Here is a 27389-nt window from a genome sequence, read left to right on the forward strand (position 1 = left end):
CATGTGGCTGGCACACTGCTGGGCCATCTTTGCTTGAATAAGCCAGTCGTCCAGATAAGGGTAGACATGTATGTGCTGTCTCCGGAGGTGTGCTGCCATTGTCGCCAGGCACTTTGTGAACACCCTGGGTGCCGTCGTTACTCCGAAAGGGAGGACTTTGAACTGATAATGTTGATGTTTAATAGTGAACCTGAGATACTGTCTGTGTGATGGGTGTATGGGTATATGGAAATACGCATCTTTTAGATCCAGTGTTGCGAGGAAGTCTCCTTGACTGAGTAACGGCAGAACTTGCTGTAAGGTGAGCATATGAAAATGCTCTGACAGAATGTAACTGTTTAGAGGCCTGAGGTCCAGTATAGTTCTGAGAGACCCGTCCTTTTTGGGTATTAAAAAGTACAGAGAGTACACCCCTGACCCTTGGTCTACAGGCACGAGCTCTATGGCCCCTTTTTGCAGCATGCGGACGACCTCCTGCTGCAATAAGTGTAAGTGCTCTGCGGACATAGGACGGTGTCTTGGTGGGATGTTGGGTGGAGTGGACGTTAATTCCAGACAATACCCGTACTGTACAATGTCTCTCACCCACCTGTCTGCGGTGATGGACTTCCAGACTGGCAGGAACTGTTGTCGTCTCCCCCCCCGACAGGTGTTATATGGTCGGGGGGCAGTGACAGGGCGTCACTGTTTGGTATTGGCAGAGGATCTGGAACTGTTTCCTCTGCCTCTGCCCTTGATGTTGTTTCCACAATATCCACCCCGGTTGTTCTTATTGTAGGTGGATTGTGTACCTCCCTTATTGTATTGTGTCTGTTGTGTTGACTGGCCTCTTGAGGGGCCCCTAGTATTGGAGCAACGAAAGGAGCCACCCCGAAACTGCAGTGACTGCAGAGCCCCCATAGACTTTGCAGTCTGTGTCTTTTTTTAATTTTTTCAAGAGTGGTGTCAACCTCAGGTCCGAATAAGAAGTCTGGGTGAACTGGCTGATTGAGGATAGAAGTTTGTATTTCAGGTTTGAATCCCGAGATTCTCAACCAGGCGTGTCTCCTTAACATAACGCTAGTGTTGATGGCCCTGGCTGCAGTGTCAGCTGCGTCTAGAGCGCACTTGATGGAAGGATTATAATTCAGTGCTTATGACTATTAATGAGTATCCCTGGGAAGAGAAGGATTAGTTACTTACCTGTAATCCTAGTTCTCTTCCAGGGGTATACTCATTAAAGTCATAAGCACTGAATTATCTCCGCCCATGAGCGGGGACCTTTCCGGGTCCCCGCTCATGGGCGGAGATAATTCAGTGCTTATGACTATTAATGAGTATCCCCTGGAAGAGAAGCATTGGTTATCAGTTTCCCCTCCTGGATGAGTAGTTCTGCCCCCTCTTTGTACTGATCAGGTAGGTGTTGCAACAGTGTCTCAAGGGTATCATAATGGGACCGGTCATATCTGGCCAAGAGTGCCTGAGTGTTGGCAATGCGCCAGATGTTAGCCGCCTGCGCAGTCACTCTTTTTCCTGAAGTTTCCATAACTTTTGACTCTGTCAGGAGGAGGAGCATCACCTGTAGTCTGTGAGTTTGCTCTCTTACGTGCATTAGAAACAATCAATGAGTCCAATGGCAACTGTCCCCTTCTATAAGTAGGGTCCGCAGGGGCCGCTCTATATTTCTTCTCAATCCTTGGGTTTAACACCCTGGCTCTAGTGGTGTCTTTAAAAATGTCACCAGCATGCTTAAGGACCCCTTTTAGCATGGGTAGGGTTTTGACTGCCCTTTCTGAAGTGGAAAAGGTGTCGACCAGAAAGTCTTCATCCACAGGGTCAGCATGTAGCTCGACATCATGATTACTGGCTGCCCTTTCAATAAGGGTGTTAAAGACAGTGGTGTCCTCAGTAGGAGATGTTTTCACACTGTACACATGAGTGTCAGGGCCAGTCTGCGGATCCCTTGAGTCAGCCCATGGTTGGGCTTGATCGTCGGGATCAGTGTCCACATGATAGAGGTCATCCTCGTGTTCATCATCCCCTGCATCCACATCTGAGTATGTTGGGGAAACATTTTGAGGTTCTTGTCCATAGTGATGGAGGGGTTCCACAAGAGCTGGAGATGTTGTTGAAACTCTCTTCCTCTTCAAGGGAATCTTATAAGATTCCATGGGTGTTTCTGGCATTATTTTTCTTTTGTATATGGGCAGTCTACCAGTTTCCGAGTCGATGAATTGTCTCGGCTCCTGGTCTTCAGGCTCTTCTGCAGCCTCCATTTCCGTTGACAGTTGTTTAGTGGCGCCGATAGCTTTTTTCGGCTCAAACATCTTCGTACGCAACGAGGGTGGCAACCCGAATTTGATAGGTGTCGACGCGGTCTGAACTTGACCGACCAGCTTCAGCGTCTGGGCCTTCTTTGGTCCGACCCCTGTAGCCTTATCCTTGATGCGTTGGAGTGGCTCCGACACTTCCTTGGCTATGAATGGACTGGGGCGCGTAGACACGATAGGGTCCTTGGAGCCAGTCTTCGACTTGTCCGTAGGCCTCGACCGAGGATCGATCCCATCTTTCGGTTCGAGCCTTTTGTGTGAATCGACTCCCTTAGGCGTCGGCCTTGGTGGTTCGACGGCCTTGACCTTGGTCTTCGGTGCCCCAACCATCGGCTCGATGACCTTCTTGAGCTTTCCGGCATCGACGGCCATTTTCTTTTTCTACGGCTCCGAGGGGTTTGAGGCCTTGGAGCCGACCAGAGTCACTTGCACTTTCGGTTTCGGTTCTGGCAATGATGCTGTCGGTTTCGTTTTCTTTGTATCGACCGATGGCGGTTTCGAAACCGAAGGCTCTTTAGTAATGTTCGAAGCCGGGCCTTTATGCGGGGCTGTAGAACGAGACTGTAGATCTTGGGTAAGGCCTAGTGGCGATCCCTCGACCTGAGCCTTATTGAGTGCGTCATCGTCGACCCCCGTATAGCCGGTTGAGCCTAGCTCTTCGCATGAGCTATCTTCTACGGCCCCAAGGGCCTCCACGTCGTCTCCTACCTCATCAACGACGTTTTCGTCTTCTCCTTGCACCTCTTCGTCGTCATACTCTGAGTCATGGCCCGAAGCCGGATCGGAGCAGTATTCCTGATCCTCCAGATCAACGACCTCTTCGTCTTCGGTCCCAAAGATGTTCACGAGAACAGGCACTGACTTCTTTGACTCCAATCGAGCTGTGCGTCGAATCTTTAGTTTTCTTGGACCTGAATCGGGCACAGGCCATACAGTTGGCTTCGTTGTGGTCTAGGGACAGGTATTTGTTGCACACCGGGTGGACATCGATGTGCGGGTATTTTGCATTGCAAAGGGGACACCTCTTGAATGGACTTCTTTCCATTTGAGATCGAAGATCGGGTAGAGTGTGGAAAGAAAAACCTGATGAGTCCTAGATGTCCTCTCGAAACAAAGGCACCGATACCGAACGAAACGATACCGACGCTGTCGAAAGCCTTTTGGCTTTGTAGGAAGTTTTCCTAACTTGAGCTAAGATTGTAACATCCGAACCCAATGGCGGAAAAAAACAATCGGAAGATGGAGAGGATGCCCATGCGCACTATAGTCAAGGGGAGGAGCCACCTTTCTCGTGATACTTCGAAGACTCTTCCAGGACAACAATGTGCAATCATCCGGACCCAACACTACGCGGCGATCTATGCACAGATATGAATTTAGCAGCCCACATGCCTCGAACCTACCCAAAGTGGAGTAATAGCTACATTTTTGGAATTACGTAACATATTATGCAGGCTTGTCGAAAAATATAGCCCGGTCTAGTTAGAATATACCTGAACCAATTGCCAGTGGTTAGAAGATTTCCAAGAATTCATCCCATAACAATTTCGGGTCAAATTGCTAGTATTCCTGTAAACTGAAAATAGAGCGGCTTTCCAAGACTAATAATACAAAAGTTTGTTAATTCCAAAAAGTTGTAAATCTGCACCCAGTCAATAAATACTTCTATAGGTGCAGATTTACTACTTTTTTGGTCCACCACTCACTGTATATACAGATATTTAAGTTCCTGATTCAAAAAACGAATAAATTAAAACCAGTAAGTAAAATGAGAACAAGAAAAAATAAAATAAACCTAGCCAACCAAACTACCAAGCCAAAAATGCATTTATTTGGGTGGTGTTCCACCCCAAACACCACCCTGAAGCTACGCTCCGGAGCCTGGTCTCACACTCCAGTGTTGGTCTCTATCATAGTAAATCACCATCTTTACCCCATGATGCGAGGGTAGGGTGATCAGGCGTCCCGGATTTGCCAGAACGATCCCGAGTTTTCACCTGCTGCCCCAGCAGATTTTAAGAAATTTAGCTCATGTGCCGGTTTTTAAAGAGGGTTGACTGAAAACGGAGGGAGTTGATTTTTAATGTTTTACAAAACAGGGATAGTTTGCAGTTGTTTCAAGAAAGCAATGTAATTAACAGGCAAGCTACAGGGTTTAAAAATGGCATTTTATATATGTTCTTACTGCCTGTTCTGTCATTCTCTGCTGAGGAGCGCTGTCATTCTGTGCGCTCACTTAAAGTAAAACTGTAGTCCTTCTATTTTTGTGAAATGTACCGGTTTATGGCTTTAAAATTCTGGTCACCCTATGAGAGGGTCTATACCTCAGACACCAGAGCTTCCTCGGTCTTGCAATTAGGGCTGAGTCAAAGGATATTAGGGGAGGGGAAAGGAACAGTTCAGCAAGTGGTCGTAAGCACGTGTGTTAAGTTTCAACTCACTTGTCTCCAGGTTTGCCAATCCAGAGCGGCAGGGTCATGGCACACTGCTGAAGCAGAGTCATCAACACCCCTCGACGCATGGTCTTCCGGGGAGGCTCAGATTCACTGTACAGACCTGCGATCTTGGCAGCTGAAGAGAAAGAATTAATATTTTAGGTACATCCCTTTGAGCTTACTGATGCACAAAGCAAATGTAACATCTAGGTACTAAGACCAAATTCATCGAACAATTGATTGATATCATTACTACTAACGCCAATAAGCATACGAACGATATTTTTTTAGGAGACTTTAACATTCATTGGGATGATCAGGAGGACCATCAAATCACCCTGTTGAAAAATTTCCTGGACGACCAATCGTTAATCCAAGGATGCCATCTCCCTACCCACAACAAAAGGTCCATATTGGATTGGATAGTAGCTAAAGAAAAAGCCATTGAGAACATTGTAATCAACCCATGTGATTGGTCAGACCACCACATAATTACCTTTGAAATTCCCATCAGTAAATATAAATCGTCCACACAAGCTACTAAACCCAAAAAGTGGACCAGGGACACTAGAGGAATTAATATGGAATACTTGGCCACACGTTGCAAAACTGATCTGCAGCCACCCAAGAGCATGGTTGACGTCAACGACCTCGCGCTGCACTATAACAAAACTCTGTCCTACATTATGGAGGACATAGCCCCACTAAAACTGAAAAGGCTCTCGGAGAAAGACAATATCCTTGGTTAAATGGTGCCCTTAATAAAGAAAGAAGGTCACTGAGACTAGCAGAACGGAAATGGCGTCAACACCCTTCTTCACCACATCTATCCTTACTGAGACAATCCAGGAAAGCGTATAACAAAAGCATCATTAAATCTAAAAAAGAATTCTTTAGGAAAGAACTGGATAGCGCAATAAATAGACCCAGGAAACTCTTCGATATTCTCAAAGTACAATCAAACAAGGCGACCAAAATGGCTCCAGTCATCTCCAAAACTAACCTAAATAGCGAAGACTTCTCGGTCTTCTTTTCAGACAAAGCTAACTCATTGGAGAAGGAACTCAAAAAAGCAGCAGAGGAAATTGAAATGGGAAAGAGCCAGGGAGATGTGGTACCTGAGCTACAGGAAACAGCCAAACCTAAAAACAATGCCAGGTGGTCAGTCTTTAGACAGGTCACTGAACTAGACATTTCAAAGATCATGGCCTCCTCGAAACCAAATAATCACTACAATGATTCCCTACCGGCGAAATGCTGGTCCTCCATAAATCACCTGCTAATCCCAACTTGGTCTAAGATCATCAATGCCTCTCTATCACAAGGTCAAATACCTGCTTGCCTAAAAACAGGCCAAGTAACCCCTCTCCTAAAAAAACCGACTGAGAACCCCTTAGATCCGAACAATTACAGACCGGTAACCAACATCCCCATGTTGGCCAAAATTCTAGAAAAATGTGTACAACAACAACTGAGCTTACACATATCGGACTTCAACCTGCTAAACGACTGCCAATCCGGCTTTCGCCCAAACCATAGCACGGAAACTGCGATGCTACACATAGTTGATGACGCCTTACTGGCTCTTGACCAGAATGAAACATGTCTCTTAATACTGCTGGACCGGTCGTCTGCCTTCGACACGGTTAATCATGCCTATATACTCGAGCGTCTGAAAAACAGGATGGGTTTTGAAGATACGATACTAACCTGGTTTAACTCCTTTCTGGAAAATAGATCACAAAAAGTCAATTTCAACCAAACCCTTTCAAGCCCAACCAACAATAATATAGGAGTTCCGCAAGGATCAACGCTATCTCCGGCTCTTTTCAATCTCTATGTAGAACCTCTCACAGAAATTCTACAAAAAGACAACATTGCTTTCCATATGTATGCTGATGACAATCAGCTGTACATCAAGATCGCTTCAGAGGATGACAAAGTCAATGAATCTAGCCTTAAAGAGAACCCTACTATGGTTATCCAAGAACCACCTAAAGCTAAACCCTCAGAAAACTGAATTCCTACTGATTACTCCACAGAAAAGTAAAAGAATGATTGCAGACTGGGCCAACCTCATCACTGCTCTAAATTGTAATCCGAAGATTGTGGAATCAACCCAATCTCTGGGTATCATTCTGGACAAAAATCTTAACATGTCAGCGCATATTAACACAATGGCAAAAACACTAGGTTCCACTTAAGCTACTTACGAAAGCTAAAACCTGTTCTAAATAAAGCTGACCTTAAAACCGCAGTTCAGGCACTGGTCATCTCAAGGATTGAATATGGTTGCACTACTCTAGCAGGGCTCCCCAAAATCTCAACAGCCCCACTGAAAGCATGCCTTAATACAGCCACAAGATTGATAGCGGGATCAAAAAAACTCGACCATATCTCTCCGCATCTGAAAGCTCTCAACTGGCTCCCATTCGAAGCACGAATCCAGTTCAAACTAGCGTACATCACTCATAAAGCAGTGCACAACAAATCCCCAGTCTATCTTGCCCAGAAACTCACTCTGTCAGGAGGGTCTCGCGCATCCAGGAGCAAAGAGGACATTCTACTGAAACCGGCACGTTTCCATAAGAAAAAAACCTATGACCGAGCATTCTCAGGGGCAGCACCGAGAATTTGGAACGCCTTCCCTCCGGACATAAGAAGAATTCCATACATCTCAACATTCAAAAAGGAAGCAAAACTATTTTACATGAAGAAATTTCTTCCCTAATACCCTACTGCCGAACTTTGTAAGTGTTATGCTCCCGTGCTGCTCGAAGGCGAACTCAAGCCCTCCTTGCAATCATGAGACCTGTTCAATCATGATGTGTTTTATGGCACCAACTACAGGAACTGTATAATCTTTTTAGTGTCGTATTACCAGTAATGACTCGGAATATGTATGATTTGGATTTTTATATGGATCTGTAAAGCGCTCTGAAACCCTGTTTCAGACACATGTTCGCGCTATAGAAAACAAAAATAAATAAATAAAAATCTAGGAAAATACAAATAACCACTCATTACAACAAGTCAGTGCTGGAGACAGAAACACAGTAACAGTCAAGTTGAGGAGGAAAGCACATATATGATTATATAATTTAGTGAAAGGGTTGCTGGATAAGGATGGCAATCTTTGCCCCACCAGCATCCCACAACATCGGATATCTCCTCCTCCATTTCTTCCACAGGTTTAAAGTGTGCAGAACAATCCTCCAATTATTTATCTTGGGAATCTCGAATCCCAGGCTTGATGGGGGTCCAATTTGCTGGTTCTTCAATAATCAGGTTGATGCGGGCACTCTTAACTCACTGGAATGAGAAGGTGAATGAGGAATTGGTCCAACAAAGCTTTTGGGAATTTTGGTAGCCTCACCAGCATGGGGTATTGAGAAATCATCGGGCTTCCAACTGCCATGAAGAAACAATGCACTAAATCACAACCAGTGGGGGTAGCTGAATCCTTTTTTAACTTTGCCCCCAAACCTTTTCCACAGTATTTCTTACTTTTCTGAACATGCTGAATGTTCGGAGGTTGGTATCGGCCAAAACAGCTGCTGTTTGTATGCGCTCCGACATGCGCTTGGCTAACAGAATGTGTAGGATGCTCACAGTTATGTTTTCCCTAAACCCTTGCTATAGATGCAAAAGCACCTGCTGTAAATTTGGTAGCATTAGTACAAATATAAAAAAACACAGTGAAAATATTACGGCCCATGTGAGAAAGTGCCCTCCTTCTGCATAGTTGCCCCCACTTTTTGCTGATTTGCTGATGTGCTTTGACTGAGTGTGCCCTGGGCTCCTGCTAATCAGGTACCCAGGGCATATGTTTATTCCCTAAAGCACAAGTTACTTACCTTCGGTAACAATATATCTGTAAGAGACATTAGTAAGTGATAGATTCCTTACCTTAGAATTACCCCCAGGCGTCAGAATGGATCCGGAAAGTTTGTCGGCAGTACCCCTGCGCGTCGGAAGGTGGCGTTGTGCGGCTCCGCGTCCACCGTAAGCGCTGTGATCGCTGACATGACGTCGCCGCAGCTACATAGACGCCGCCCTCGCGCTCTGTCAGTTCTGTGTACGACTTTCCGCGCCAGGAACGCAGCGCCATGCAGGATACTGACCACTGGTGCATTGAAACTAGGGCCCTGAAAGGGATGACCTTATCCCTAGAAATCAGTTGGTAGAACGAGGAGGACGGGTGAGACGGTAAGGAATCTATCACTAACTAATGTCTCTTACAGATATATATTGTTACTGAAGACAAGTAACTTGTGCATCTGAAAAAGACACGTTAGTAATAGATTCCTTACCTTAGAATAGATACCCCAGCAATACCAACCTTGGTGGCAAGTCTACGGACCAAGATCACACCAGGAAGTCCTGGAGAACAGAACGGCCAAAGAAGCCTTTTTTTCCCGGACTTGGCTGTCTAAGCAATAGTGCTTAGTAAAAGTGTGCAGCAAGGCTCACGTAGCTGCCTGACAGATGTCTTGCACGGGGACACCACGTCCTACTGCTGCAGTGGCTGCCATCGCCGTGGTGGAATGGGCGCGCAGTGCCACTGGAGGCGTACACCAGTGGAGGGACGCTTGGCTGCCAAAATGATATCAGACTTCAGGAGGCAACTCAAATGGTATCAACTGTCGCCACTAAATCTCCCCGCAAGGAGGTGGTGCCTGGACAAGTTCGGGGGAGGGATCGCCCCTGCTGCTGCAACAGACAATCCTCCCGAAGAGGCAGTCGGATCGGGGGATCCACGCTCATACTGAGTAGCTCGGGATACCAAACTCTTCGAGCCCAGTCCGGGGCCACAAGTATGACTTGGGCCAGGTCGCGCCTGATCTTCTTCAGCACTCTGGGTAGAAGGGATAAAAGGCTGAAAGACGTACAATAGACTGCAACTTCACTTGCGACGAAAAGCGTCGCTGAGCGAGTGCTGCCTTGGAAAGTCCAACGCGCAGAACTGCTGACATTGCGCCTTACCTTCGGTGGCGAACAGATCTAACCAAGGTTCTCCCCACTGTTTAAAGAGACCTGGCGCCACCTCATGGTGAAGACGCCATTCGTGATCCATCAGGCACCTGCGGCTGAGTGTGTCCGCCCTGGCGTTCAAAGTACCTGCCAAGTGTGGGACCACCAAGGAAATGCCTTGACGTTCCAGCCATGTCCAGAGACGCAAAGCCTCCCGACATAGGGTCCACGACCCCAACCTGCCTTGCTTGTTGCAGTACCACATGGCGGTGGTGTTGTCTGTGAACACCTGCACAACTCTCCCCTTGACAGAGGGAAGGAATGCTTTCAGTGCAAGAAGGATCACCCGGAGCTCCAGAAGGATGATATGGAGCCTGGACTCCGCCGGAGACCAGAGGCCTCTGATCTCCTACTCTCCCATGTAGCCGCCCAATCCCAGAAGGGACGCATCCGTCACCACAGTGTGCTCCAGTTGGGGAAGGGAGAGTGATCTGCCGCTGACCCAATGCTGGTTCTTGAGCCACCACTGCAACAATCATGCAGTGCCCTCCGAGATCTGGACGTACTCTGACAGATCCCCTTGATGCTGCGCCCACTGGAACTTCAGGTCCCAATGCAGAGCCTGCATATGCCATCTGGCATGATTGGTCATTAGGATGCAGGAGGCCATGAGGCCCATCCGCCTCAAGGTCATCCTGACCGAAACCTAGGACAAGGGCCGAAAGATCGGAATCATAGCCAGAGTGTCCCGGACTCTCTGTTCGGGAGGATAAACCCGAAACTGCGATGTGTCCAGAACCGCTCCGATAAAAAGGAGCTTGAGAGGGAATCCGGTGTGACTTTGGCACTTTGATGGAGAAGCCCAGCAAATGGAGGTCGGCCGTAGTCTGGAGGTGGGAGACGACTGCCTGGGGCGAGCCCGCCTTCAACAACCAGTTGTTGAGATAGGGGAAGACTGAAACCCCTGACCTGCGCAGATGAGCTGCGACCACCGCCAGCACTTTCATGAACACCCGAGGGGCACTGGTAAGGCAAAAAGGGAGCACGGAGAACTGAAGGTGCGCATGGCCTACCGTGAACCACAGGGAACGCTGGTGGGCCGGTAGGACGGGAATATGAAAATATGCGTCCTGTAAGTCCAACGCCACCATCCAGTCTTGCGGGCCTAGGGCAGACAAGACCTGAGCAATTGTGAGCATATTGACCTTCTCCTTGACGATTGACTTTCCAAAGGTCTATGATAGGACGCAGGCCCTTATCTACCTTCAGGACCAGGAAGTCGTGGGAGTAACAACCACAACCTACATCTGGCGTCTGAAGGCGCTCGATGGCCCCCTTGGCCAAGACGGCCGCAACTTCCTGCAGGAGAAGTGCCAAGTGATCCCCCGACATGCACTGGTACTGAGGTGGCATAGCTGGAGGGGTAGTCTCTAAGGGGAGGGAGTAGCCCTGTGGGACTATCTGTAAAACCCCCCTGTCCGAAGTAATGGTGCACCAGTAGGGGAGGTGATGGCAAATCCTGCCGTCCACCGGAGTCTGGTGGGCCTGAAACACCGGGCTAAGAAGGTTTGGAGGTTGTGGTGGCAGGGGAGGTGGTGGACTGACCCGTCCGCTGGGCCCGTGACTCACCTTGGCGGGTCCCACATCCGCAGCGGACCTGAGACTATTGCTGCATAGGCCTATGGCTTTTAAACTAACATGTTTGTGCACCCTTTTCAAAGGAGTTCGCCTGTCCTTAAAACGCTCCAATGCACTGTCTGCCTTGTCGCCAAAAAGGCGAGTGCCATCAATAGGCATGCCCATCAGAGTGTTCTGGACATCCCCAGAACAGCCAGTGGTCCTCAGCCAGGTGTGACTGTTGTGGAAATCGCTCTACCCAGCGAGTCAGCGGTGTCAAGGCCACAACTAATCGTAAACTTTACTACATCTCTCCCCTCTGCAATCGTTTGGGAGAGCACCGTCCGGGCCTCCTCCGGACACTGAGGCAGCACCTGCGCCACTGTATCCCACACAGAGTGGGAATAACGGCCCAAGAGGCATGCAGTGTTCACAGACCGTAGCCCTGAAGAGAAAATCTTCCCAAACTGCTTCAGTTTCTTGGATTCCATGTCCGGAGGTGCGGAAGGGGATGCGCTATGGGTCCCAGAGACTTGGACAACCAAGCTGTTTGGGGTAGGGTGATGGGAGAAGAAAATGGGGTCGCCCGGGGCTGGGCGATGGAGTCGGGCCACGTTCCTGTCCACAGGAGCCCATATGTTGGGTCTGGACCAGGTGCCCAAAAGGACGTCTGAAAGTGCATCATTAAAGGGCGGCAGCGGCTCTGCAGAGGAAGCCGCCGGCCGAAGCACTTCTGTCAGGAGGTTAGTCCTGACAGCCACTGTAGGGAGCTCGAGGTGGAGAGCCTCTACTGGCCTACGCAACACCACTGACTAAGTACCACCCTCCTAGCCACAGTAGAAGGAGACAGTGCACCAGTTTCTGGTGAGAAATCAGGATCACCGGTGTCCCCCAAATCCTCTGCCCAGTCCGGGTCTAACTGGCATTGGGCTGCGAGAGGGACTTCAGACCCCTCCCAGTCCTCCATAACTTGCTGGGCAGGTGGGAAAGATGGAGGAGGATGGATAAAGGAATACGAATTCCCCATCGGCGTCGGAAGCGGCATCGACCGACACTGGTCCGCCACCATGTTGAGGTGGAAGTCGGGACGATATGAGCCGGGGAGCCGGCCGACGCCATTGTCAGACGTCGGTGGAGGTCATACGAGGTCAACCGACATAAGCTGGGAACCAAGCATGGATCCATGGGGGTCGCGCAGACTTCCAGACTTCTCTGACCCAGACCCACATCCACAGCAAAGCTGAGACCCGTGGCGGACACGAGAGACGTGGGACTGGACTACCTGCAGTACCTGCTTTTTGTTAACTGTGCAGCTTCTGAGGTGTCCTCAAAGTTGTGCATTTGGACTTGAGAAGTCCCAACCCCGAGCCGTAAGTGCACCGAAGCTCAGCCCTCCACACTCCACGAGTGCCGCATGGGGCCTGCGCCTGCATTATTCCTCGACGCGTCTTTGCGGTTGCTAGCCCGTTGGCTAGTGGCTCTCCTGAAGCCATCTTTGTGAATCAACACCGCATGCCTGGTTGCTCCGGGCTTGCTCCTGCTTTCCTGTAAAGGGGAAGCACCCCAGACCTTGCTGGTCTGAACAGAAGCCAATCTTCCCTTCCTGCGTGGGTAGCCTTTGCCAAGGCTTGTGGACTCCAACCCGGAAGCAGACACCGCCAACAGCGAGATCCTTAGTGGGACAGTCCGTGTCCAGCTCCTGGTCGTCGTCGACGCCTCCTTGTCCACGTGGCCGCAGAGACAAGCTTCACTTCTTCACCTGTTTGCAGCTCGACATTGCCTGGTTCCTTCCTGGTCACTGGCTAGTGGCCCAGACTCTGTCCTTTCTGCTTTCAGGTTCTTCACTGCTTCGATCCAACCGGACATCTTCCTCCTGGTCGCCTGCAGCTTCTTTGTGCAACTCTCCATAGGATTCGACGACGAAACCCGACACGAAAGAATACCTATGCACCCGGCTTCCCTGGGTGAGGTAGGAATATGCTACTTACCAGTATGCATCTGTTCTTGGCATAGAGGGCTGCAGAGTGGTACATTATGAATAGATCGCCATCTGGTGTTGGGCTCGGATGATTGCACTTTGTTTTTCTCTTGGAGAGTCTTTTGTATCTTGGTGACTCCTCCTTTGGTTGGTAGTGCGCATGGGCATCGGCTCCATCCTTAGATTGTTTTGCCATAGTAGCACGTATCCTGTAGGACTCCTGCTTCCTAACCTTTGGTTAACCCAGTGTAGTCCCAGCGATTCCCTAGGCCTATTCACTTTTCCTGAAGTGGTTCTTATACCACTTATTTAGTATATGGTTCGTGAGGCCCCTAGGGAAGAATTGTATTTGTGCAACTTATAGTATGCTTAATGAGTAACTTGTGCTGTATCTCGATCTCTGACCTCATAAAAAGGTGCAGAGGGGTTGTGTTAGTAATAAATACATATATATATTTGATATATACCTTGTGCGGTGTCCTTTCATTTGGTATTCAAGGGGTCATTATTGGTAAAACAATTGGCTTCACATGCTCTCTTAAGTATTAGCCTAAGACTACTTTGTACATGCTACCACTAGGATAGCTGATATATAAGGTTGGCTTTACAACCATCACCATAAGGGTTGTTTGGACTGATACAGGGTGTCCACTAGAATAGTGGACATCACATATCAGGCCAACTTCTCACATCAAGGACAATAAGTTTTCATGTTTATCTAACCTCTGGTAAAAGTTGGGACACCTCCAGGCAAACCCTTTGGCTGCCAATTCACATTATCACGATATGGAGCTGCAAAAGAGAATTGCATGCCACTTATGTAAAGATTGTATACCTTTGTATAAGTTCTTCAAACTTTTAAGTATGGTTCACTAATTCAAAACTTTTACTACAAAATGCAGTGAGATCAGTTCACATTTCTATCAGCGATTCAGTATAAAAGGGTGTACACGTGTTTGCAAATTTCACAACTTGGGGTGTTTTATAATGCTTCCGGAATCCTTCCTAAGTGGCAATACACATACGTATTTCATTTCAAGAATATGAGCAGAAGAGCAAGACTGAGGATTGCTTTCTTTCAAAAGTAAGCATGAACACCAAAAAATTGCAATATGAAAGAACACACAAAAACATTTTGTTAAACTACTGAGCATCTTTAAATGCCATTTCTTATACGCATCATTTAATAAATCACATTTGATGCTTTCCAGTATTTTATGAAAGTTAAGTGAAGATTAGGTGTAATCCAGTATGGGCAAAATGAAAATAAATTAGGGGTAATGTTCTCAAAGAAAGTGACAAAAGTGCACATGCCATCTGACCAATATTTTACCAGCCCGGTATTTTACATCAAGATAGGTATATAAAAAATAAAAAAAAGTAAAATCACAGAAATTAGGTCTTTTTAGGGCTAGCATGAGCCAGTGCATGCGCTGCCCTGGCGAGACTTTTAGTAAGTGGGCTTCAAAACTCCGACCACGCGCTTTTTGTGTGGCCTATAGAGTGCAGTTACGCGCACAGGCTCCATCTGGCTTTCCTCTCGCACAGGCGCCATCTGGCTTTCCTCGCTTTTTTTCATTTTTTTTTAATCTTTCGAGGAGCCATCTGGCTTTCCTCTCTTGTTCCATTTCTTTACTGTTGTACAGTAAAGAAATAGAAAAAAAATCTATTTCTTTACTTTTGCAGACTGCGCTAGCTCGTGTATTAACGTCACCAGCACCATTTTCAGCTCCCACTACATTCACTTTGATGCCGGGTGCTAATTACCGCACTCGGGTGCTAATTACCACACATCCTGTGAGTAATCTGGGCTGACCTATCACTATAGTGGCAGTCATTAATGCAATGGGCACAAATAAACACCCCAACGTATTATATTACCTATTTCTTCACATCTGCTCCATCCGCAGAAACAGTGTATTGATTTTCAGCGCTCCGGGCAAAATAGCTATATAGACCATATCTCGCTTTTCTTGTCTGTTACCGCCATCTACTGGTGATGCATCAAAACTACTGACCCTACTTTGCACTTTGGCAGGGCTGTCCTCGGTCTGTCAAAACATCTCCTACAACTCAGAGCCCAGATTTGTAAGCGACGGGAGAAACGGCGACCAGCTTTGAAATTAATCTGACCCTGTATTTCATATCCATTCACAGAGAATTAACACCTTCGACGCTCATGACGAGCTCAGCTCGTCATGAGGTACACATCTCGTACACTGATGCCGAGCTGAGCTCGTCATGATTAGTAGGATTTTCAGATTTTCAGCACAGGGGGGGAAAACCATAAGCGTCGATGGTGTTAGGTTGTTTTAATTTCCAGCGCTTATGCCATAGTCGCCATAAATTAGCATGCCTGCCATTTTTAAAGCCACACTTACATTCTTGTTTACACACCAACCCATAAGCTTTTACACAAAAAACTAAGATACACTGACTTTACGATCTGTTTTAAAATAGTCACATCCCTGCCAAGTTAAGGCAGGTCGTGCACTTTAATCCCCCTATCAAGACGGTGTCTTCTATGTGAAGGGATCAAATAAAACAAAGAAGGATGGGGGTTGAGTATTCCGGCTGCAGGCAGACTGCTGCCAGCGCCGTCCGTCCCAAGTTAGATTAGTGCACAGTATCATGGACGGTACAGCGTCACAACGTTACTTTATATGTATGCGGTTTGAACGGTTCAAGCCAGGAGTTTGATGGCATGAAAGGATATGAGGACACCCATGATCTTTTGGTGTGGGAGGGGGGGAAATCATATTTCCACTTTTTTCTACAAACAAAGTATTTTTAGAGCTGGACAGGAAGTTGCAGCAGCTCATGCCAGCAGCCACTTTTTCCTAAAGCACGTGTTGTGGGTATTAAAGTGAAAGAGGAAATTGTGGTGGTTCATGTTCGATGCCATTTTGAAATTCCACCCGTGTGAGGCCTTTGTGCGGTGAGCAGGTGGTGGCTGTCCACCTATGCACCCACAGCTACTACATGGCACTCATAGCCGAGGCAATATTTAATACGTCCAAAAGCAAACTGAAAGCGTTGGACATGCCAAATCTGAAATGACAATCTGCTCGGAACAAGAGGTCAAAAAAAAAAAAAAAAAAAAAGTGGCGGCATCTTGATAAAAAAAAAAAAAAAAAAATCAAGGACTGCCCCCGGAAAACAGGACACGTCGCACCTCTCGCGAGCGCCCTGAAACACAGGTGGACACTTCTGTCTGTGACTTAAAATTCGGCTATACTCACCTTTGGGACCGTACAAGTGTTTAGTTATCCAGCACAATATCCTTGATGCAACAACATCAACTGTTGCAGTCAAGCCTTTGGGACCTTATAAGTGTTTAGCTATGCAACACTTGATGTTTTTGCACCAAGGATATTGAGCTGGATAACTAAAGACTTATAAGGTCCCAAAGGCGAGATCTATTGGCCATGCCAATGCTTGTTTTACTTTTGAAGTGTAACAAACATATGCAATGAGAAAACATTTCAAAGTAGGTTAGAGAAGTCTAAACTATTGCTAAATGATTTAGAAGTGAATGGTGGCATTATTGCCTTGTAATAATAATAATATATATATTTTCTTTTAACTACAGACTTCAAGCTGACGTCTATAAAACTACCTGCTCCTAACCCTACTAACACTTCAAAATGCATACAAAGGACCAATATTTTTAAATAAGAAAGGTTGCAACCATACTACGGGTATAAGTCCAAGCATTGGTGCCAATTTACGATTTACAAGAGTTTACAGAAGTGGACCTGGAAACCGAACTTCTAGCAAACGTTAGTGAATTCCATTTTGTAGGGGCAAGTGTGCAAGTGTTATATTCAATACATTTATGTAACATTCAACTATTCTCTTAAATACAGCTGTCATTGGATTTGTGATGTCATTACATCGTGTTACTCTTGGAATGTTATGATTCAATTCAGAAAGCTGTCTTGGACATGGATGTACCTGGCAAATCATAAGCTGTGTAGTCTCTTAATGAATAAGCCACTCTTTAAACTGAATGCTATTATGTGGATTACTACAAAGTGTATATTTGTGCATCTGAAATTCTGCTCCGCTATTACAGCTTTACATTTCTTAAATCCCCTTCTTTACATACCTCGAAAATCTGTCCCTTGTCAGGAGTAAATTCCCAACCTTTTTGAGTGTAGGAAGAGATTCCAAAGGAAATGGTGAATTTAACCCAATCCAATGTGTTTGTGCACCCGAAAAAACGGACAGCTGGATTTTAAAAATAGCACTGCTACATATCCAATGTTATTGTTAAGACGTGTTTACATTACTCTATATAAACAAGACTGCATTTTAGTGTTTAAGCAGAACCTGGAGTGTTCAAATGGGAGAATTTTGCAAGTGACCGGAACTGGTTATAAACGTATCCAAAAAGACACGTACTCTCATTCTGCAAGCCCATGAAACAAAAGCTTTCACCTTAACACCCATATTCAAGCACACAATTCACAAAGGTAGACCTACACAAAAAAGTTAAAAAGCATGAAGTGATAAAGTCTCAAAAAAGCATGCTGTCTTTTTCTGCACAAGGGGAACACTGCTCACCCTCATTGATAGGCAACTGCTGAGCACTTTCATAAAACGACAACGTATTCATTAAAAGTTTCTAAAAGGTATGATAAAGCAGAACAGATTTTTCCAAGATCATATATTGACCGCATTACACTGGAAACTATTTTTATTTATTTTAGAGGTTTTATATAGCGCTTGCTGGACCCAGAGGTATCAGAGCGCTTTACAATTGTAACAGAAAGGTGTTTAAATACAGGTACAGTGTGATAAGTACAGAAAGTTGATTCATAAATGAGCAGTCCACATAGGATAAAGGTTAAACTAGATGAAAAAGTAAAAAACAATTGCTAAAAACACAATGAGATATACAATATAGAGGTCGCAGTTTGGTGGGAAGGTTCGATATAGTATACTTAAAAGCAGGAAGGACAAAAACGTGAAAGAAAACTGAAGGTCATAAAGTGTAGTTAGGAACGGGAGGTAAAGGAGAGGCAAGGAGGGGAGGTAAGGTGATCAGATTGAAGAGGAAGGGAAGGAGAGGGGGGCAGGAGGGGGGTCACTAGCCGTAGGCGGAGCAGCTGGGTGGGGGGATGCTGAGAGGGCGAGGCCACTCGGGAGGGATTAGAAGCCCCGTATTTATTAAGGAGAAGAAGTTGGAGTTCTTTTTTGAAGCTGGGGTAGGACGGGTTACAACGGAGGTCTGTTGGGAGGGCATTCCAAATAAGTGGGGCATTGCCTGAAAAGGAGCGTGACTGACTGGAATTCTTTTTTCTGAAGGGGGGGGATAAGTAGGAGGGTGTTCGAGCTTCTCAGGGATCGCGTATAGCCTGCCTTGGTCAATTTGTTAGCAAGGTATGTCGGTGTGTTTTGGTGGAGGATTTTGTGCGTAATACAGGCGGTTTTATAAGTGGATCTGCCTTCAATGGGGAGCCATTTGAGGGTTTTGAGGGCGGGAGAGATGTGGTCAAATCGTTTGCGGTCGTTAATAAGCCTGGCCGCGAGGTTGAGCACTGATTTTAGAGGTGCCAGGTGGGTTTTGGGAATTCCGGTGAGGATGGCATTGCCGTAATCAATGCGCGATAGAACAAGAGATTGAACTGCCAGTTTAAAATCATCAATTGGGATGAAGGGCTTAATTCTCTTAAGGTTACGGAGGGTAAAGAGGGCTCCTTTGGCAGAGTTTTTGATGTGTACGTTCAGAGTTAGGCTGTTGTCAAGGGAGATGCCCAAGGATTTGACTGAGGTGGCTAGGGACAAGGGGCAGTTGAGGGCATTAAGGTCTGTGATCCAATTTTGAATGGGGAGCTGGTTGTTTTTTGGGGAGAAAAGAATAATTTCAGTTTTTTTTAGGGTTAAGTTTGAGGTGGAACCAGGCTTGAATTTTGATGAGGGTGTTGTTGAGTTGGAGGATGTCAGCATGGGTTTTTATCTTATGGTAGAGTTGTGTATCGTCAGCGTAAAGATGGTAGTTGATCCCGGCTTGTTTGAGAATGAGTGTGAGGGGTTCCATGAAGAGGTTAAAGAGAGAGGGATAGAGTATGGATCCTTGCGGAACTCCTAGAGAAATGGGGGAGGGGTTCGATAAGCAGTTGTGGATTTTAATTTGTTGAACACGGTGTTGCAGGTATGAGACAAACCAATTATGAGTCATACCATTAAGGCCGAATCGTTCTCTAAGGACTTTGAGTAGAACAGAATGGTTAAGGGTAGTGAACGCTGCGGAGAGATCGAGGAGGATCAATAGGATAGATTTGCCATTGTCGAGGGAGTGGTGAATGTCATCTACAATGTTAAGCATGGCGGTTTCAGTGCTGAAACCTTTCCTGAAGCCTGATTGGAGGGGGTCAAGTAAGTTAAAAAGTTCAATGTGTGTCAAGCTGAAGGACACATTTTTAAAGGGCTTTCGAGAGAAGGGGCAGATTGGAAATAGGACGGAGGTTGTTGAGGTCATTAGGGTCGGCAGTAGGGTTTTTGAGAATGGGGGTGATTTGGCCCAGTTGTAGGGAGGTGGGGACACAGCCGGTGGCTAGGGAAGTGTTAATGATCGAGGTCCAGGAAGGGGTAATGTTGTGTTTGAGGTTTTGGACAAGTATAGAGGGGAGGGGGTCTTTGGTGTGGGAGGAGGGTTTAAGTTTCGCAATGATGTCAAAGACATCTTTTTCAGTAACTGGCTGGAAATTATGCCAGGCAGCGTTATTGTTAAGGAGAGTGTTAGGGGGGATTGGAATCATGGAGGGTAGAAGGAATGGAGGGGAACGGGAGATCAGTGTTATGTAGGATCCTGGAGGGAGCAGGGGGGTGGAGGGGGAATGCAAGTGAGTTTGGGATGATGTCCAAAATGGAGGCAGGGGTCGAAGTCTGGAGGAAGGATTGTTCTATTCTAGCAATTTTATCAGAGAAAAAGAGGGCTATTTCTTCACATCTAGTGGTCAAGGCCAGAAGTATAGGAGGAGTGGATGAGGTTTGATTGCGAACAATGTTAACAGTTCTCTGGGTCTATTTTTGGCTCGGTCCAGTTGTGCTCGGAAAAAGGATACTTTTTGTTTAAAGATGTGTTTTTTGTAAGATGATCTAGCAAGTTTGAGGCAAGCTAGGTGCAAAGGGGTAGGCTGCTGTCTCCACGTTCTTTCCGTCCGTCTAAGTGAGCGTCTTTCATTATTTAGCTCAGTATTAAACCATGGTTTTGAAGGAATGGTTCTTTGGTTTTTAAGCTTCAGTGGGGCCAGGAGTCCAGGGTATCCACAACTGCTTTGTTGTAGTGTTCTGTAAGCTCATTCGCGTTCAGTGAGGGAGGGATGGCGAGAAGTTGGGCATGGAGTTTGGATTCCAGTAAATCATAGGGGATATTATTAAGATTTCTGGACAGTTTCATGGGTTTAATAATTTTCGTGGGAGGGGGATGGCAGAGACCGCTACAAGGAACAGTATGAGATGATGGTCGGACCAGTAATGGGAACGATGTTGGATAGGAGGGCTAGATCTTGGCTTGTAATGATGGCATTTAGGATTGCTCCTTTGGAATGGGTCGATGATTTACAAAGTTGCTCGAGGTTATTGATCTCGAGAAGGTTGGATAGGAGGGTGATAGAGGGGTTATTCTCATTCCAAAGGAGGTTGAGGTTTCCCAGGAAAATGTTTTGGGAGTTGGAAAGTGACGATTGTGTAAGAAGGTCGGATAGCTCATCAACGAAGGGATGTGTATTGCAGGGAGGGTTATATATGTTGTGAAGGCGAATGGGTTCGGAGCTGTGAATTTTGAGTTCCGCTTCGAGATATTCAAGGGCAGAGTAATTAGTGGTATTGACAAGGGAAAGTTGTAATTCCTCTTTGAAGATGATGGCAACACCACCGCCTTTTCGGATGGGCCGGTCTTTCCTGAGAATAGAGTAGCCCGTGGTCATTGAGCCAGGTTTCCGTTAGGAACGCGATGTCGATGGATTCACTAAGGGCTCCTCCATGCCTACCTTAAACATAAACAGCATTGGCATAGCCAATAGTTCTCACCTTCGGGACCTTATACGCGTTTTGAAAGAGCTATTGTCTTTGTTAATGTGTTTAAGCTATGTTGAGTAGGAGTTATGTTGATGCCAAAGCAATAAATGGCCAATGCAAACCACTGAACGAATATACTGGCATATAAGGCGGTCCGAAATTACCGATGAGGCCATCGGTAGTGGTTTGGCATAGTCATGGGTGGGTGGGGGGGCGACATTTATTTCTTTTTTTCCAAAAACCCACGGGAGAAACAGCATTGTAAATAATAGGCAAAAACAGCTAGCAACAACAACTGTATGCAATTCCCAAGACGTATTTTCTTTACTGCAAATAAACCTGCTACCCAACTGACAAGCACAGACATACATTGGTCAGCAAATCAAACATTTACAGAGCACTTCAGTGAGATGTATGCAGTGCCCAGCCCTGAAAAAATGGTTATGTGATGTAAGGCATGAATATGTTGCCTGTACGATGGAATGGCCCAGACAGGCAAGCAAGGATGGGGAAGTGGGGTTTGGTATGGGCAAGCAACAAGGACTGGGATGAGTGGGGACAGAGTGAAGCAACGTGGAGAAGTGGTGGGTGGTTGAGGAAAGAAGCACCACGCACAAAGGGGAGTGAGGGAGGGAGAAGAAATAGTATCTTAATCACAGCGCCAGTGGCAGATAGGCACTAATTAAGCTTAATCAATCTGTGCTTGGTCCATACTCCACAAAGGAAAGTAAGTGACGCTTGGCATATGCTGACCAATTAGGAGGCAACAAATAAAATGGTAATGAAGCCAACAATCAATAAAGCAGTGGGTAGGCTCCAAGCCCTTTTTGTAAACAAGCATGCAGGGTTGCAGGCTCAACCTGAAAAGGAGGTGTGGATTTCAGAAGTAGATGAAATGTGATCCGCAGAATAGGAGGGATTAGGACTACAGCGATGCATGGAGGCAATAGATACCAAAGACATAGCTTACCCCAGGAGGTATTGGTACATCGCAAAAGGAATTTGGGATTACACAATGGTAACTTTTGTGTTCAGGACACTCTTCTGGCGTCTATCTTGTGCCTTAGGCTTACCCTTCAAGGTTGGCAAAATCTATCAATGCAATTCCACGTATGCACTTCCCTCAAGCCATTAAAAGGTACTCAGGAAATTAGTTTGAAGGATTTTAATAAAACCTTCTAATATAGCCATCAAATTAAGGATGATTTATAACCTGTGAAATAAACAGTTTGAGGCTTTTCTGATTTTTGCTGCACTTTTTAAATAAATAACTTAATTTAGAAATGTGTTAAATGCAGATTTGTTTTACACTAATTGCACAGACGATCAAGCAACCCTCCTGCCACCATAGATATGTTTTAAGCTGTCTCTAAATGATGTGGTCTGAAAGACGAGAGCCTGAGGTGCACATTAACAGACTTTCCAAAGCATGCAAACAGACTCGTAGGACGTAGGTGTAGTGTCAAATAAAATAATTTACCTTAAACTGCCCAGCTGAAAACTGAGTCATGGAAATGGCACGGCGTAAAAAAAAGTCCTTTCTGGCACAAAGAAAACTCTCTCTTTTTGTTAAGATGGAAATGGCACGCCCATGGTGCATTGTTACAACGCTACTTCAGTTTGTAATGGCGAAGATAGACATGCCTGTGCAGCTTCCTTCCAAACCTTGCCTGTGGCAAAGCGGAATGATGGTGCAAATTGTCCTTAGTCTCAGACATGCTGCACCATAAGCGGCACAGCAGGCAAACCAAAAAGATTGTTAACCCAGTTTTGTGTTATTATTCGGTACCAAGGCTCCATCGTGTTGGAAAATCACATGCTGTAAATGCGGTGGATTTACTATATAAAAATGGTGCACAGCAGAGGTCTACACTAGCAGCCATCATGATGGGTATTAGTCAACAAATGGCTGCTCTGTGCATGCAAGTGCCTGGACATGTACTGCACAGACCACATTACCAGATTACCAGATAAAGCCGGGGAGCAGGGGGTGCCGCACTCATTCACAGCCCTGGATACCTCGCCCAGGCACAAAAGCCAAGATTAGTAAGTAGACCCTTCATTACTGTGAGAACTATGCTAGGTACAGGCACATTTTTTAGTGTCTCCATTGCAACCCTCAGTACTACAATACCCAATCCACCTCTTGCAAGCACACAAACGATCTATACTCCTTAAAAAAAAAAAAATGTGTATATAAATCACACAATATATAATGGTATTTGCACTGTTCAGCACCCTCGGATCTCTGCAATGCAGATGCGGCAAAGAGAACAAGAATTCAAGTGTGTTAAGAGCCATATATTTACAAGTAACTTTTCACCCTTTTCCGTGGAGCGGTCACACAAGTTTGAAAATCCCAAGGAACAGTGACACCTGAGTACGTCTACTAAGAATGACCCAGCCCCCAACAGTTGCCATACACTTTGCTCTAAACACGGTGGGCTATATAATAACAAGCAATTTGGAATTCTCGAGAATGAAGAGAGCCTCGGACCAGCTCCTATTATTGTCAGAACACGCCAGGAAGACCAACAGGAAGCAGAGAAACCCAGAGTTGTTATGACCGGACAAGCAGTGCAGTGGGTAGGAGTCACCCCAACACACACAGGAGAGCGAGGCTCCTTCTGTTAAACTTATTTTTAGATGTGCTGATGCCCAGGGCAGGCGGAGAGATAGAAATACGGGCTAGCAGCATGTGAACCGAGAACAAGAGCCAAGACTATGCATCTAGGCCGGGAGTTAGGCGCGCGCGCAAAAAGGAAATTAAAAAAAACACGCGAGTGGTGCGTGCGAAAGTGATCACGTTCTGTAAGGGTGCCGTGAGCGCTTAATGAGCCATGACGGAAAGCCAGATGGCGCCTGTGCGCGTAACCGCAAGCTTTAGGCCATGGTAGGATTTCTAAAGCTCACTTACTCAACTCTCGCCAGACCAGCGCATGTGCTAGCTCAGAAGAGACCTAAAAAATGCTAGGACAGGAATAAGAAAGACGGGGTTCTCAGAAACCCTAGGCCAAATGTCATTGTTCTGAACCCCCTTAGCAAATTTAGCAACTTTGGAAATATCTTCAAGACTTACCAATCCGCCGCTCGTCCAGCAGTGCTTTAATCTCTGCAATTTTGTCTAAAGCCTTCCGAAGGATGCTGTAAGCAAAACATAAAAATAGAGTAGGGCTAGAGCCAAGCAAGAATTAAGTTATGTGCAAACTTCGGCTTTCCCTTTTCATACTGTCTTTTCGTAACAATTTGGTACTAAGTGTAGACCACCCCTGCTCGCTCTGCAGATGACTAAATATGCTCTCACTGTTCCAGTCAAGATATGCTCCTGTTCTAAGGTCAACGTTGGACTGCTAAAGGGCGTGAACTTGGAAGACAAGACTACTTAGCCATAACTCCTTGGCTTTTTCTTTTAGGACAGAGAACTTTAAACGCTTGGGGTGTTACTTACTTGCATTCCGCTTCAGCATCAGCCTTTGCAGTAGTGTAGAGGCCTCGTAACTTCGTTCGGTAATATGGAGATACTGCAAGAGTAGGGAGGGCAAAGTGAGAGATTCTGAAAGGTTGGGAAGAAAACAAGTGAAAGCTGCAAGAGCAATGAAGAATAAGTATGGATCTTGAACTATCTAAGCATATCTAAACATGTCTGTGGGGTTGATGCAAACATTTAAGCACACAAGAATTAGCAAATTAGGGAAATTAAACCAGATCAACTAAGATAAAGCTGAAACAGAGGATTATTTTTCATACAAATAATTCAAATAAAAAATAATTGGCTGTACGCTGACGACAAATACAGAGTTGTGGTTTCCATAAGTAAAGGAAGGGGTTCGCGGCTCAGTACATAACACATTAAGAAGTGAAAATAGCAGAAGAATGAAAGGTATGGCAAGATGCCTTAATGAAGAGCATACCATCATAGGCTCAGGAGTTAGGACCGTCATTCAAATTTTGAGGTGATGAATGTGTTCTAACATTGGATGCAACATAGAGGCTCTGTCACTTTGGGTGCCCCGGGGTCATAACTTGGGGGTACAAGCACTATACCCCAAATCAGGACCAAAGATAAAATAAGTCACATTAATCGCATGGACTAAATGCCACAAACAATTGGGAAATCAGTTCTGCTTTTCACAGTACTAGATCACATCTGCTCCTTTTTCTCCACATACCCCTCGAAAGAGGAACCATCCTGTTAAGCCTAAAGAAGTACCAACGCTTCACTGACTCTGCCCTAAGCTACAGTGTCACATTAATCCTACTTTGAAACATCAAGCATCACTTACTAACCATTAATCCTGTCCACCAGTGCTTTCACACTTTCATTTAACTGTCTACATTGTTATGGCACACTTGTATCCGTAATATTTTACCACCATATTGGCCTCCTACTGTTGCTAAACGGAGGCTGGTGTTCACCCTGCCCTTCCTCATAACAGTTTAATTGTAGACACCAATTCACGTTGTCAGTCTCATAAGTACATACAAAATATACTTTCCTAGATCATCATCACTTGTAAAGAGTTCTATGGGTTGTTCATTCCGTAGCTTAGGACATTGCAGCCTTCCGTTTATGAACTAGCTTGATTTGAACGTCCTTTAATCCTGCAGTATACTTTCAATTTGTTAATCTCAATACAAAATTACAAAATCAATTAATATCCTCCTTAAGATCTTTCTGTAATTACTAGGAACCAGGTTTCATCTACTGTAGGGAATTCCAGGTTTGAAGCCTTCACTGTTTTTCCTCAGTCTATGTTCTCTGGGGGTGAGGGGAATTCTTTCAATTCTTCCATTATTCTTAGTCTATCTGGTCTCCAGTAGTAAAGAGGACAGTGATGCTTTCCCCTTGTCCCCTTGTCTTTCACTTACTTTTGTTTTCTGTTTGCATGCGTTCATGAGTCTTCTGAATGTTCACCAGGTTGTGTTCGCTTCGCGATCTTTCCTCCTAGAAAAGTGAAGAGATACAACATTACACTATTTGACCACAAGACGTTTATCTGCTACCCAGGTTCTAAAGCAGCATCATCTAATCAGATTTTCAATCCAGGTCAAAATTCCTCTACACAGTACATATCAAGATCTTGCTAAAACACGAAGAGCAATTTACAGACTGAAAGCCATCAGGTCGTAAGTGCTCTTTCACACCCCTAGCAGAGTATGTGAATTTAAGAGAAAAAAAGCAACACACCTACAGTCAACTGTTGAGACAAACCAAGGGATAATTTACTTTTCCTGATCTCAAAATAATTCAGTCTCAACCCTTTACCTTATCTCCGTGTCCAGCCCTAACACTGCTACAATTCATGGTTTGGGATCTGCGGAGATGCATACGCTGAATCCCACACTAAACTCACAAGGAGTCTGTGAAATTGGTACAAATCACATTGTTTTTTATTTGAGAGAAGATATGCCACAGTCCTAGTTCCACAGCACCACCACTATGGGCAAAAACGTATGGTCATAAGCTTGGCTGATATAGGTTTGATACGCCTGCTGCGAGCCGGCAGAGCGGAAGCCAGAACAGGCAGGGGCGTTGAATGTGAGGGGCGGCACGAAGTTTAGCAGGAGATGTAGCACAGCAGGAGCTGCGCCTGACCTTACACCTGGTTTTAAAAGAACGGTGCAGCTGCAAAGACAGCAGAGGGAAGCAGCATGAGTCCGCTCTCGCTAAACTGTGTTCTAGCCAGCTTGATTTCCGCCCACCCTACTGCCTTGCCAGTGTGCGGCCCCCTGAAGTGCAGCAGGGCCAGGTACACATGGGGAACTAGTGGTCAGAGGCTTGCCACAGAAGGCATAGATGTACAACGGCTTTTAGCAATCTGAAATGGAAAATCGGGCTGTTTGCTACAGCTAAATAGCCTTTATACATGTGCTAACCCTATTTAGCTTGTCAGGAAATGCAAATGCTACTTACCAGTATGCATCTGTTCTTGGCATGTAGGGCTGCTGACATTCATATCTGTGCATAGATCTCCGCCTAGTGTTGGGTCCGGATGATTGCACATTGTTGTCCTGGAAGAGTCTTCGAAGTATCACGAGATAGGTGGC

The 27389-nt window shown here is 45.8% G+C and overlaps 1 protein-coding gene across 6 annotated transcripts in view; it reads right to left on the minus strand.

Moving 5' to 3' along the window:
* The window catches only part of SGF29 (SAGA complex associated factor 29), a 282314-nt gene that overhangs the window by 188113 nt on the left and 66812 nt on the right, over nucleotides 1–27389 (minus strand). For all 6 annotated transcript variants that reach the window (XM_086932174.1, XM_086932172.1, XM_086932171.1 and 3 more), the window contains exons 3-6: nucleotides 26211–26286; nucleotides 24790–24862; nucleotides 24421–24485; nucleotides 4751–4880 (exon numbers count right to left, since the gene is read on the minus strand). In XM_086932174.1, coding sequence (XP_086788300.1) covers nucleotides 4751–4880; nucleotides 24421–24485; nucleotides 24790–24862; nucleotides 26211–26286 — 344 coding nt within the window. The remainder of the gene's footprint in view (nucleotides 1–4750; nucleotides 4881–24420; nucleotides 24486–24789; nucleotides 24863–26210; nucleotides 26287–27389) is intronic.

Source organism: Lissotriton vulgaris, chromosome 7, assembly GCF_964263255.1.
Source record: "Lissotriton vulgaris chromosome 7, aLisVul1.2, whole genome shotgun sequence".
Taxonomy (NCBI): Eukaryota; Metazoa; Chordata; class Amphibia; order Caudata; family Salamandridae; genus Lissotriton; species Lissotriton vulgaris.